Here is a 15,242-nt window from a genome sequence, read left to right on the forward strand (position 1 = left end):
GTTTCTCATTTGCACACTATTCACAAGCGGACATTCAACTTCAATTTTCTCTCGATACATAAGTTAAAATATATTCATGTGGGATCTTATTTTATTCGTCTTTAAGAGTACATTAAAAATATATAATTTTTATAATTTTTGCAAATACGTAGCTAAAGATATTTACCGCGTAAAACTCGCGTTGACAAACGTGATAAAGCAAATATGTAAAGTGGAGTTGAATGGAGGGAGTACTCCGTAATTTGTATGGGTAAAAAGTGAATTATGTGGGTTCCTTATATTATTATTGAGAATTTTGATGAGTCTAGGGATAGATAATATGGTAGAAATAAAAGAGTCTTAGTTGAGACTTAAGGATAAAATAATAATATTTTACTGTTGCTAAGACTCGTATTGAGTCTAAATCTAATAGAGTCAGGTATATTAGGAAAAACACCGAAAATTTTATATTGTTTCTAAGATGAGCGTCCCTACTAACCCTCTAGAGCCACCGATGGTGGTAGACCTGGTAGTTCTAGTTTCACATAATCACAGGAAGCACAAATGATGTAGCCCTTCGAAGATGAAAAACCATGTAACTGATAAACATAAACAATGATTTGAGAACATCTTATTACTGTTTAACAATTTAGGAAGTAGTAATATTGTGGGTACATTCTCTGAAAATAATAAGCCCTTCAAAGTTGATCTTTGAAAATACATGTTATAATCAAATAGTAGCTATAGAGTTGTCTAGTTACTGCTGAATTTTCACAGCATTGATGGCACTTTCAAGTTTCACCTCTTGCATAGTGCTGCAGAAATGTCGGAATATAATTGTCGACATTCTTGTATAACCGAGGCCTGTCCTTGTCGAAAAGCTCACTTAAGGGTCCTATTTCATTGTCTATGGCCACACTACTTGGCACGGCTACTGACATCCTTTCCTTCTCCTTGTCGATCACTGCTCTGTGTACTGAACTCTTCAATATTCCATTACTCATTATCTGCAAAGACGATTTTGACAAGGATTGGTTAAGTAAAACAGTCGTAACTAGTAATTCATGATGTCGACAATATGACAAGTTAGAAAAGTTAACATTACCTCCAACTGATCACCGACATTGATAAAAAGAGCATTGGGAATAACTAGCACTTTATACCACTGATCATCTTTGAGAACCTGAAGACCTTCGACATTTTTGTCTTGTAGAAGTATAGTAATTAAGGTACCATCAGAGTGCGGTCTGAGGCCTAAAACACGATCAGGGTCCGGACATGGAGGGTAAAAGTTAAATCTTGCATAGAAAGTGCCATTTTCTCGTAACTGACTTGAGAAAGTGTTCTCTTCCAAGCTCAGTGATTTAGCTATAGCTTTCAGCATATGATTTCTAGCACTTTCCGCATCTCACTCGCGTATTCATCCAATGTTTCCCTACATATAGTTGCAGTATTATATAAGAACAAAATTAACAATATTACCCTAGTGCCTGGTATGTCGGCGTGAGTTTACCCTAGTGTCGTTATTACTCGTAACAACATCTTGGAAGTGTTATATAACTAATGGAATAGTAGTAAGAGGATTGAGTTTACTATCTGGTATGTCGGCGTGAGCTAAATCACTGGAGCCTGGAGGTTATATTGAAAAAATCATGAAATATCTCTATCGACAACAATGCAGCAAAATATAGTATAACAAACCTGGAAACAACCCCAGGAAGTAAGGGCATTACGAAGTTTGAGCAGCTCTTGTTTAGCACAAGGTGACGAAAAGTCTAAGAGAAGCTGAAGATCAATACTGTGACTGTCCATGTATGGAACAGCACACCCTATCGACTCCGAATCAGAAACCGGGTTTGGGTTAGTAACAACCGGGTTTGGGTTAGTAACACCCTATTTTCATTATTGTTCGTTATTCTTTAAACCGCTTCCGCGTAATTTTCGTATCATCTCCTTTGAAGCTAATTTTGAAGAAAATATCCCTTTTCTATTATTGTTCGTTATTCTATTAAACCGCTTCCGCGCAATTTTCGTATCATTAGTGGTAATCAGAGCATCAGGTTACAGATTCTAATTAATTAAATGGCTGAGTTCGACGATGAAACCATACTGGCTGAAGTCCGAGATTACCTACGTAATAGGCCAACGGGACCCAGAAGTGGACCGAGACAGAAACCCGTGGATGAATTCAAAATCACGGAGTTGCCGGAATTTGTTGGTGGAACTGATCCTGAAGACTATTTGGATTGGGAGCGTAAAATTGATCGCATGTTTGATTTCAAGGATCTTGACGATGGGAAACGCTGCAAGTACGCAATCTTGAGGTTGAATAAGAGTGCTTCCTTATGGTTCGAAAGTTTGAAGGTAAAGAGGACTAGGGCTGGAAAAGGAAAAATCACTTCCTGGGAGTCTTTGAAAGGCAAATTGCGAAAGAGGTATGTGCCTTCGACATATAAATTGTCTTTGTATCGGAAAATTTCTGATTTGATGCAAGGAAAACTGAATGTTAGCGAGTACATTGACGAATTTGAGAAATTATCGCTAATGGGTGAAGTAGAAGAGCTCGAGGAACAGAAGATGGCTAGATTTTTGCGTGGCCTTAAGCGGGGTATAGCTGATATAGTTGAGCTACAACAATATTCTGATTTCGACACACTTTGTAGCTTATGTCTGAAAGTTGAAGCTCAGGGCAGGTCTAGATACGGGTCTATTGATTCGAATAAAGCCTCCACTTGGGCTAAAACTGACGTGTGGGAAGCAGGTAGTTCGAGTGCTAATGCCAACACAGATTCCACTCCTTTTTTAACGCCTAATGCAGCTCCTACGATGTCTAAAACAGCTGCAAGTTCTAAGGAGCAGAATGTGATGAAGGTTCGTTGTTTTAAATGCCAAGGGTTCGGGCATTATCAGAGTGCGTGCCCAAATAAACGAAATATTGCTTTAAGGACAGCAGTGGCTGTTCGTGATGAGCTGCTTGCCGAGGAAGACGAGACTTTGGGTGGTGTATTTACCATCAATGAAACCGTGGAGGAGAAGGGTGAGGCCGAAGTGGTTTTTGAGGCGCCAGTCTATGATACTTTGGTTATTCGGTCTTTACATGCTAGCCCAGTTCCAATCGATTTGGAACAACGAGATCAACTGTTTCACACTAAGTGTCAAGTGCAAGATAAATGGTGTAGCATGATAATTGACGGTGGAAGTTGTACTAATGCAGCTTCAAAGGAGATGGTTTCCAATTTAGCCTTACCAACAATTGATCATCCAAGTCCATATGATTTGCATTGGTTGGGAGATGATAAGAAGGTTCAAGTCACGAAGCAAGTCCGAATCTGCTTTGCTATGGGTTGTTATGAAGACGAGGTTGTGTGTGACGTGGTTCCAATGGATGCTTGTCACATTCTCTTGGGTCGTCCTTGGCAATATGATAGGGAGGTGATACATAGAGGTCGTAGCAATGAATATGAGCTAGTTTCTAATGGTAAGAAGGTCATTCTTAAGCCTATGACTTCCAAGGCGGTTCAAGCTATGCGTTCTGGCCATAAGAAGAGATCGACTTTAACAATGGTAGGAAGGGATGACACGCTCAAATCCGAGGTAAGTAGGTCGACATTTGAGTCCAGCCACATTGATTCCTTGGTGTTTGAAGGCGAGGTACTTGCTGAAATCGACTTTGATGCTTCAATAGACTTAAATCGACCTCCAATTTTTGATAAATATGATGAAATTGAAGCATATGAGGTTGTCCAGCAATCATATTGCTCACTTGGCTATGCTACTGATTTCGAATTGATTGCTAAGGCCAATGAGAGTTACATTGATCCTAGTTTGTTCCAAGAGCAGGCAGGTGGTTACTTGATTGATTTTTGCGAGGAAAAGGATGCTGCAACTGTGGATTCGACTTGGTTATCTCATTTGTTCGATAATGGAGTTCGTGGTAATGAGTTATCTATGTTTGTGCACGGAGGGTGGAGGGGAGGAAAGCACAAGAAGCCATGGTGTAAGGAAGGGCTGAAATCGAGTAAAGAAGGTGGGGTGCGGCCATGTCACGAAGTTGATTCGAGCTCATTCATGGTACTTATCATTCGTTTGGCTCTCTTGCTTGGGTTGTTTGTCGTTGATCCTGGAGGAATGAGGTTCCAAGAATTGAGGTCAATTCTCTTCTAAGGGGGAGGGGATGATACGGAAATGCCGAGCTCGAATGAAGGAGTTTATTATTTATTAATTAATATTGGACTTACTATAATTTCAGAATAAGAATAAGTAGTTTATTTTATGTCAATTAGTTTATTTCTTAGTCTTATAATAATAGAATAAGGCAATTCTGTTCTAGTTGGTTTAGGAAAGTGTTTAGGGTATTAGGCCGGTTTGCTTGTCTTATAAATAGGACTCTATTTTGTATTCTTTAATTCACGTTTTGATTCAAGAAATAAAGCTGAAGCTTTCACGTTTACAAGTTTGTCTAAACACCTCGGTTCGACGCGTTCGTTCCAAACCCGGTTTCTGTCTGACGCGTTTTCAGGCTTAAACTAGATCGACTAGCAATAGGTCTTGAAACATCGATCACCATTGGTTGGATTATAGGTCTAATCCAAGCAAATATCCGGTTACCTAATTCCTGGTTTGTTGTTCCTTTACTGTTTTCGTGGCTTGTCATTGTTTTCGTTTGTTTCATTATTGTGCTGCTTCCGCGAATCAACGAAAGTTTATAACTTTCGTATCACTTTGATCACCCACTTGACCTCAACCACAATTAATCTCTATCCCGGTAATTTGTTTACCTATTTTATTTTGAGGCGTCACAGTTGTTGGATTACCTTTCTATTTCGGGAATACTTTCAATGGGTAGTTTGAACATCCATATCAATTTTAGTCTACTTATCATCCAATAACAATAATTATAAGTGACCCCCTCTCTTTTCTTGGACTTTGTGCCAAACGTAAAGGTAAATAAATGACCACAACAGAAGGTTTATTTAGCTAACTATTTCGATTTAGCGCTCATTTGAAACTAATTATCGTTAATGGGTCCAAGTTATAGATTTGAGGATGAACCGCTACTTAAAGTTGCGGCTTTAGTACTCCCTCCGTTCCAGTCATATGTTTACACTTCCTTTATTTCCCCCTCACAAAATAAAGAAAGTGTAAACATATCACTGGAACAGAGGGAGTACAATATAACACGCAATTGGAGTTCATGCATTGGTTGGTAGTTGGTACTCTTCCCTTCGAGGTCCTAGACCCACGTTTGATACCGACTTGACGTGAAAATAAGGACCTAAATTAGCAATTTGTTTTTAGATAAGGACTTAAACTATTAATGTTTACAGTTAACGACTTGTGACTAAATTCCGTTAACAATCTCCAACTGTTACACACCTAGGTTTTACATCCCTTACATACTAAGGGAGTGTTTGGTTGCAGGTTTTAGAAATTGGAATTGATTCAATATATTCCAATATTTATTTGGAGCATTTTGGAATGGAGTTAGATTGTTGATGAGTTCTAATTCCACTCCAATCCCTTTAATCTCATACCCAACCAAGACTCTAAAAGTCAAACTCCATGCCCTAATCTTTGATATTTCAATTCATTTCAAGGTCCAACCAAACAATTAAAGCAAGTATTGAATTTATAATCCATTCCTCAATGGTATGACACTACATTCCATTCCATTCTTTTGAACCAAACGCCCTCTATTAGAATGAAGTAGAATGACAGGGTTGGGAGTTGGGTGGGTAGTAAATTAGAGGGGGGTAGTATAGTTTTTTAGATGTTAAAAGTTGGACTAAATTAGAAAGGTAGAAATGTATAAAAATAAATGGAATGATCATTAAAGAAATGTGTACATATGAGATTAAACCCCTTAACTTTGCTACTAGTTGAAATCAAACTCTCTTTTTAATTTTCAACCAAAATCTCACCGAAAAGTCAATATCTCGTCAATATCTCACAATACATTATAACTTAAATAATACAAAAATAACCATTTTTTCCCGTCAAACTCAACTTGACGTCAGATTCACCGATTTTCCGTCAAACTCAATTTTACAACCAAAATATCATCGGAAGTCTATATCTCTAATAAACCCATCTTACTGTCACTCATTAGACGTCAGATAATCCACCGATTTTCACCATTTCACCCAACCTCTATAAAAAGCCACTCTTTTTCCGTCCGACTCAATGCCATCATAAACTATTCTTCATCTCTCTAAAATTGTTGGCTTTATCTTCAAGTGTAGTAGTAATACAGTGTGACTACTAGGAGAGAATAAAGCCAAATATTAATTAAAAATCAATTTGTTATATAGAAAACTTGAATTCAACTAGTTCATGTTGCAACGATAGAATAATTTTCTCCCTTGGATTTATTTAATGGAGCTACAATAGTTGGTACTGGAAAATGACTACCGAGAAATTTCAATTAAAAAGTGTGGACAAGTGTGGAGTTTCAATTTTATTATTTCTTAGGTAATATGCATAAATAATGAGTGGAAGTGTGGACCTATTACCCTCTTGCGAGGGTGTAATTATAAAATGGACAAGACAATAACAAATACGCTAATAAAATAGAGAATATGGACACCGATTTTCTACATGGAAAACCCCTTTGAATAAGGGTAAAAACCACGAGGCCCTTAGGCCGCTTAATATCTCCACTATAAGCAAAATAATGGGAACACAATGTCTTTCCTAGTACCCACTAGGAGATTAAAAATATTATTCTGGCTACCCGGATAAACATTCGGACCCTCAGAAATAATATTCTATATGTGTGGGACTGAGTCGGATATTTTATGACTTTCCGACTGGATACCGTACTGACAGGATTATTTGAGTAGTACCACACTAACTCTTTAACTCTCTGTATTTTTCTCTCACACTCTCAGTAGGTGGCTCTTATTTCTCACTTACTGGTTTATGTGTTTGTTGGGGATGTGGATGATTTGCAATGCTCCGAAACTTGGTATTTATAGTACTCCATGGCACTACACATTTTGCAACTGAGCACGCAGAGTTTGAAAAACATGTATGCTACACCGTCATATGCACATACACCGTCCTATGCATGCTACTCCCAGCAAACCATTTTTTCTTCTACTCCCTCCAATTCGATATAATGTTCCCCTTTGTTTTTGGCACGATATTTAAGGAATACTATTAAAAATGAATAAAGGGCATTGGTGAGGTTGGTGTTATGAGAGAGAGAGATGAATTATTAGAAATTAAATAAGGAGTTGTGTGACCAAAACATTAAGAAAAGTAATAAAATAGGAGTAAAAAAAGTTGTGTGGGGTTTGGTAATACGAGAGAGAGATGAATAAAATAAGAGTAAAAGTTACCAAAAAAGGAAAGGAGGACATTACTTAAATTTCGGGAGAGATGAAACATTATAGCGAATAAGAGGGAGTATCATTTAATGCATGTGGCCCCCACTTGAAGGGAACCCCATTATTCCAACATTATTTTCTAAAATATGAAATATTAATAATACGTAAATATAGTGTGGACTACGGTATTTTTATAGTTAAAATGTATTACGATGTAATTGTTGTATTTGATTGTGAATATTGACGAGATATTGATGAGATATTGACTTTTCCGTGAGATTTTGGCTAAAAAAAGAATGGGGGTTTGATTTCACCTATTACCAAAGTTAAGGAGGTAAATCACTAAAAACCAAAGTTAAGGGGCTTAATCTCACATAGTAGCAGAGTAGAGAGGTTTATTTACCACTTTCGCGGAAACCGCTGGGATGGAGGAAGTATGAAAATGGCTTTCCTACAAAATGCACTCCTTTAAATATTGGAAGAAATGAGATTGATTTTCTTTCATTAAATCATTATCATTTCATTATAATATAATCTTTCATCAAAATATTCTAAACTATAATATTTTAATTAAAATAAAATAAAATTGCTATAAACCCATAAATTATAAATTACTAAATTTTCATTTAGTGCTATTATTAATAGTTTGAGCATACTTATCCGTATAAAATAAAACTATAAACTGTTATTATTACCTTTGTGATAAAAAAATACGTAATTTATTTTCGCAGTACAAGTTTTACTCGTTTCAGTACATTTTACCCATTTTTTTCCATTTTATACCCTTCCCTAAAAACCAACCTAATTCTCTCCCTCACCAATTATCTCCCTTACTAACTCTATAACCGTTTAATTTAAGCAGAATTCTTCAATAATGGATGATAATTTGTATGTAACGGATTTTAATTCGTTAATTTCGTAACAATGAATGAAATTAATTGTTTTTGTGCAATTTTAATGGCTTTTTTATAATTAATTTAGATTTTGTGTTAAAAATTATTTAGGGTTTGTTTTAATTGATAATGGATAGTTAATGATTATGATGATCGCTACTTGCGCGTCGCCGATAATAGTGGCGGCCGTCGCCGACAAGAGGGTCGGTATACGGGTTCCGGTGGCTGGCGAGTGTGTAGGGGCAGGGCCTAGTGACGGTGGAGTGGGAAAGTGTAATACTACGGTTTTATGAGTCTCTGGGTACTCTATCGAGTGGGGTTTACTCTGTCGAGTAAGTGTGTTTTGATTTACGGAACATTGTTCTGTCTGTAGGGTACTCGATCGAGTAGCCTTGGCACTCGATCGAGTATGTTACTTACTCGATCGAGTAAGTTGGTTATCGGGTAATATTTTGACGAGTTTTGTTAATAATGCGAATTAGTATATATAATACTCCGTTATTTTTCCTAAACATTTTTATAAATCTAACACACACAAAAAGTGATTGCAAACTACGTTGTTCTCCGCATTCGCATTATTGGCAAATCCCGCAGCTAGAGAGGTCGGATTTCGTTGTTCTTTGTATCATTGTGATCCTTGCGTCAAGGGTAAGATCTACGTACCATTTGTATAGCATTTGGTTGATTTTAGTTAAACCCTAATTTTGGGATTTTGGGATTTTGGGTTTTTATGTTTATGTTATTGTAGTAGTAATTGTATGATTGTATGTATAGGAGGAGGGTTCGTAGAAGAGAGATTTTGAGACAGCTGCTAGATCGTCTGCTTTGTGTTTGCATTCCAGGTAAAGTTTTCCCTACTCAGTATTAGTCACATGATGTGGTTGGTGATTTGATTGTGATTGTTGTTAAATTATAATGTTGGTATTGTGACGGTTGTTGAATATTATCGTTGTTGATTGTTGTTGATTGTATCTGTCTGTGATCTTCGGGGTGCGTCCCTGGCTGAGTGGAGTCACTTGCGGGAGTGGCTTCATGCTCTTGTTTCGTCTTTTGTGGAACCCGCCACAGAAGGTATGTGCACATTAACGGACTTGGGTTTATCGCTCGATGGAGATGAGTGGGGCTTAGGTGGGAACGACTGCGGTTCCCCACTGGCGGTGTGGAGTACCTGTTGCGATAGGTACTCTGGCAGGACTACACACTTTAGTGTGTAGTCAGTGATGTGGAGTTGATTGTGGAGTTTGGAATTGATGTGACGGTTGAGCTGTTTGATAATTATCTTATTATGATTGTGTTGTGTGATTAGTACTGACCCCGTCTTTGTTTTGTAAAACTATGGTCATCCATTCGGAGATGGTGAGCAGTTGTTGAGCAGGTTTGATTAGAGGCATTTGGACTAGCTGGGTTGTGTCACCACGAGCTGATTAGAGTCTTCCGCTGTCATACTTTAGTTTTGAGACATTTGGTTTTTGAGAACATGTATCGTATTATCTATCAGTTTTGAGATTTGGTTATGTAATCACTTTAAACTTTATTACTATTTAAATTATGTTTCTTTATTGTCATTTGATTATCATTGCCTCGGGGAACCGAGATGGTGACGTTCCTATACCTGAGTGGTCCTGGTAAGGCACTTGGAGTATGGGGGTGTCACAAAGTGGTATCAGAGCGACGATCCTGAAACCCGTAACCAATGAATCCAATGAACATAGAGAGTCAGTTAAAATGAATCCGGGGTAGAAGTTGTAGGAGCTAATGCAAAGGCTTGGGAGAAGTCTTAAAGCCGCGAACTCGCCCTGCAATTTTGAACCAGTCACATGGGGTATGTGTCAGGGTCGTATGTGTTGTCTTTTGGTTTGTATGTGTGCATAGTAGCATGTGGCGTGAATTGATGGATGTCAAATGTGGAGAATTGGAGGTATGGAGTAGAAGTTGAAAGATATGTGATTTGTATATCGAATTGGATGAAAAGCATGTTGGTTGTTTATAATGTGGCACATTAGTAGTATGAATAAATTGTCTTGTTGATTTTATAATGAGTTGCGTATATATGCATGCGTAGTTGTTGTGATTTTATTGAAATTATATAAGTTGTATATTATGTTGGGAAAGTAAGATGAACATTCAGGTAGTGTATACGAGTCGGCATGACTCGATCGAGTAGGGGGCACTGGATCGAGTAGGTGAGGTGCTCGATCTAGTGGGTGTGACTCGGTCGAGTAGGTAGTTTGATGTTTTTCTGGGCAGAATCGTGTTTTTGGGTACTCGATCGAGTACGTATGGGGCACTCGATCGAGTAGGGGTTGCTCGATCGAGTGGCATGACAGCTCGGTCGAGTATGTTTATGAGCAGAGGTCTGATTTGGTTCTGGAGTCGAGGCACTCAATCGAGTATGTTGGGCACTCGATCGAGTAGCCTCAACTCGATTGAGTGGGTTCTAGTACTCGATCGAGTGGGGTCTGTGCAGGTCATATGCGTGTTTTGGGTTATAGTATGCGTGTTTATATCTACCTTTTCTTATATAGTTACAAGATGACGCCAAAGAAAACCGCCTTGTATGCTAGAAATGAGAGCATGAACATTGATGATATAGTAAAGATGTTGGAGCACCATGATGCTCTTACGGAAGCGTTGAAGAGAGTGGGAAAGGATAAGGAGGTTGATCATTCAAAGATCAGCATCCACATAGTGAGGTTCAACTTGAAAGAGTATAAGGGGACCGGGGAGCCAATTCTTCTAGATAATTGGCATAGGGAGATGGAGAATATCCTAGAGTTGGTGCACTGCTCAGATGAGTTGAAAGTGGAACAAGCCGCGTTCTAATTGAGTGAGGCTGCAAGAGAGTGGTGAGATAAGGTCAAGGTGAGTGCTAGGGAGATGTACATGAAGCAGGGACTACCTATTATACCTTGGGATGAGTTCAAGAGAGCCATGAGGCGAGAGTTCGTACCGGAACATGTGAGGAGTAAGCTGAGAGAGGAGTTCGATGAGTTTAAGATGGCATCTAATATGACCAGTGGCTGAGTACTACCGTAAGTTTAATGAGAAGGCTGGGTACGCTGAGGATATGGGGTTGAGTGAGGAGAACCTAGCTTTGAGGTTTGATAAAGGGTTGACCCCCAAGATAATGGAGAAGCTACTCGTGGGAGTCCTTACAGATGTTAAGGAAGCTTATGAGAGAGTTGGGAGGGCTGAGAGGTTGGTGGAGATGACCCGAAAGAGAGGTGCTGAGAAAAGAACGGCTGAGAGTGAGGGTGGTGGCCAGTCCAACTATAAGAAGGGAAACCACACTCAGGCAAGAGCATATTCATCTGGTTCGGGGTTTAGTGTTGGGCTTCCTATGGGCGTGGCCGTGGGAGTGGTAGCAGTAGCTAGGGGATGACCTGTTTTAACTGTGGTGGTGTAGGCCACGAGAGAAATGAGTGCGCCAGTGCGGTGAGTGGGGGTTTCCAGAGGCCGGGACAGGGAAGATTTTCTCAGGGTCCTGCACAGAGTTATGCGAGCAACAAACCGGCTGGGTCATGGAACAACAGGGGAGGCCAGAGCAACAACGGTGGGGGTAACCGCAATGGCGGTAATTCTTATCAGAAGCCAGCTACGAACACCAACAACAACCAGGGGTCGGGTGCTAAGCCGATTACCTCAGCTAGTATTGTCCAAGGAGGTGGGCAGAAGACTAGCGGAAAGCTGTTTATGGTGGAGAAGAAAGATGCTGAGGATGACGCTCATGTTATCACTGGTACTTTTCTTGTTAATAGTGTTTATACCTTTGTTTTGTTTGATTCGGGGGCGTCACAGTCGTTTGTATCTTCGAGTTATGCTAAAAGGTTGGGTCTGAGAGAGTATGAGTCTGTAAGAGAGGAAGTTTTCATACCTTCGGGTGAGTCCGTATCGTGTGGGAGGTTGTATAGAGATGTATCCATGATAGTTGGGCAAGTTGATCTACCTGTATACTTGCTAGAGTTTCCTTTAGAGGGCTTTGAGATGATAGTCAGGATGGATTGGTTAGGAAAGTACAAAGCTAAGATAGATTGTCATCAAAAGAGAGTTTCTCTGAGAGGTCCTAAGGGCATTAGTGTGTCTTATCGTGGGTTTGTTGTCAAACCCAAAGTTATGTTGATTGTAGCTGTGACCTTGAAGTCCTATCTGAGGAAGGGGTGCCCGTTGATCTTGTGCCATGTGAGAGATGACAGGATGGAGAGTCCGACAGTTGAGCAGATACCAGTTGTTGGGGAGTTTCCAGGTGTCTTTCCAGAGGAGATTCCGGGGTTGCCACCGAAGAGGGAGATAGATTTCAGTGTTGAGCTGAAACCGGGGACGAAGCCAATTTCTAAGGCAATTGTACCGGATGGGTCCTAAGGAGTTGGAGGAGCTCAGGAAGCAGTTAGATGATCTGATTTAGAGGGGATACATTAGACCTACTGTATCACCGTGGGGAGCGTCAGTTCTATTTGTGAAAAAGAAAGATGGGAGCTTGAGGTTGTGCATAGATTACAGGGAGTTGAACAGAGTGACGGTGAAGAACAAGTATCCTTTGCCAAGGATAGATGACCTGTTTGATCAGTTGAGTGGTGCAACAGTCTTTTCTAAGATTGATTTGAGGTCGGGGTACCATCAGGTGAAGATTAGAGGGGAGGACATACCAAAGACAGCTTTCACGTCGAGGTATGGCCATTATGAGTATGTGGTGATGCCGTTTGGGTTATCTAATGCACCCGTTGTGTTTATGGATTTGATGAACAGAGTTTTCAGTCAGTTTTTGGACAAGTTTGTGGTGGTTTTCATAGATGACATCTTAGTCTTTTCTAAGACTAAGGAGGAGCATGATCAGGAGCATCTCAGGATTGTGTTGCAGACCTTGAGGGAGCATGAGTTGTATGCAAAGTTGTCCAAGTGTGAGTTCTGGTTGGAGAAAGTTGCTTTTCTAGGGCATGTGATTTCAAAGGAAGGGGTAGATGTGGATCCTGCAAAAATTGAGGCAATTACCAAGTGGAAATCACCAAGGAACGTAGCTGAGATCAGGAGTTTCTTGGGTTTAGCTGGGTATTATCGAAGGTTCGTGAAGGATTTCTCCAAGATTGCTAGACCTATGACAACTTTGATGAGGAAAGAGAACAGGTTTCGTTGGGATGAGAGTTGTGAGACGACGTTCCAAACATTAAAGGAGCGTTTGACCACAACTCCAATTTTAGCATTGCAAAATGGTAAAGTGATTGCCTATGCTTCTAGGCAATTGAAGCCTTATGAGGAGAATTATCCTACACACAATCTGGAGTTGGGTGCAGTTGTGTTTGTTCTTAAGATTTGAAGACATTACTTATATGGGACGACCTTTAAGGTGTTTTCAGATCACAAGAGTCTCAAGTACATCTTCACTTAAAAGGAGTTGAACATGAGACAGAGGAGGTGGATGGAGTTGATTGGCGATTATGACATGAATATTATCTACCATGAAGGGAAAGCCAATGTAGTTGCAGATGCTTTGAGCAGGAAGAGTGTACATTCTTTGTGCACAACCATATCTTTGATGAGATTGAGAGATAAGGTTGTGAAGTTTGGGATACATATGATCCAGAAAGGGGATGCCATGGGAGATTTGACAGTGCAGCCTGATCTTTATGATGATATTCGCGGTAAACAGGTGTTGGATCCCAAGATGGTGGAGTGGAGAGCCGGAGTAGAGAAAGGGACAGTGTTTAGATTCTCTATTAATACAGATGGTAGTCTGAGGTTTGATGGGAGATGGTGTATCCCTAATGATGAGGAGCTGAAAAAGACAATCATGACAGAGGCTCATTGTACACCATACTCGGTACATCCAGGTGGTGACAAGTTATACAAGGATTTAAAGAAGACTTTTTGGTGGCCTGGGATGAAGAAAGAAACAGATGAGTTCCTGGCCCGTTGTTTGACTTGTCAGAGAGTTAAAGGGGAGCAGCGACGACCACAAGCTAAGATTCAGTCTTTTGAGATACCTGAGTGGAAGTGGGAGTCCATTTCTATGGATTTTATCGTGGGTTTGCCAAAGAGTCAGCAGGATAACAACATGATATGGGTTATAGTGGATCGACTGACCAAATCAGCTCATTTTGTGCCAATGAAAGATACATGGACTAAGGCATAATTAGATATGGCTTATCGGAAGAATGTGCTGAGATTGCATGGGGTGCCTAAAGACATAGTATCTGACAGTTTTATCTCACGTTTTTGGAAAGAGTTGCAGGAGTCTTTGGGAACTACATTGAAGATGAGTACAACATTTCATCCTGCGATAGATGGTCAGACAGAGAGGACAATCAAGACTCTTGAGGATATGTTACGAGTTTGTGTGATGGATTTTGGTGGTAGATGGAAACAGAGGTTAGATTTGATTGAGTTTTCTTACAACAACAGCTATCACACCAGTATTGGCATGACGTCATTCCGGGCTTTATATGGGAGGAGATGTAGGAGTCCGATTTGTTGGGACGACAGTGCTGAGGCAGTGGTTTTAGGACCAGAGATGGTACATGAGATGGTTGAGCAGATTAAGCTCATCAGGGAGAGGATGAGAGCGGCTCAGGATAGACAAAAGAGTTATGCAGATCTACATCGCCGGGATATAGAGTTCCAGGTTGGGGATAAGGTTCTTCTGAAAGTATCTCCTATGCGTGGGGTCATGAGATTTGGTAAGAAAGGCAAGCTGAGTCAGAAGTTCATAGGACCATATGAGATCTTAGACCGGGTTGGAGAGGTTGCTTATCAGTTGGCCTTACCGTCTGCTTTGGATATGGTACATAATGTGTTTCATGTGTCTCAGCTGCGGAAGTATGTGAGTGATAGTTGGGGTTAGTCGCACTCCCCCAATCAAACAATTTACTCAACTAATGTAGTAGGGTAGTCGAGGTCGAACCACAAGGAGCAAGGGTGATTACTAATTGTCTAAATTCTTATGTTTAGCTAAGTCGGAGAAAATAAGGATGAATGATTATCTAAAGGTCTAAACTAAATAACATGATCCAATGGTTTATTACAACTTTAGTAAATAACCGAATTAATA

General features: G+C 39.9%; 1 protein-coding gene across 1 annotated transcript; it reads right to left on the bottom strand.

Moving 5' to 3' along the window:
- Window positions 1-642: 642 nt before the first annotated feature.
- On the bottom strand, window positions 643-1,845 carry LOC141606080 (codeine O-demethylase-like). The gene is made up of 2 exons (XM_074425075.1): window positions 1,681-1,845; window positions 643-986 (listed from the first exon to the last, which is right to left on the bottom strand). The coding sequence occupies exons 1-2, from the start codon at window positions 1,789-1,791 to the stop codon at window positions 771-773; spliced, it is 327 nt and encodes a 108-aa protein (XP_074281176.1). The 5' UTR covers window positions 1,792-1,845; the 3' UTR covers window positions 643-770.
- Window positions 1,846-15,242: the final 13,397 nt, after the last annotated feature.

Source organism: Silene latifolia, chromosome 10, assembly GCF_048544455.1.
Source record: "Silene latifolia isolate original U9 population chromosome 10, ASM4854445v1, whole genome shotgun sequence".
NCBI lineage: Eukaryota > Viridiplantae > Streptophyta > Magnoliopsida > Caryophyllales > Caryophyllaceae > Silene > Silene latifolia.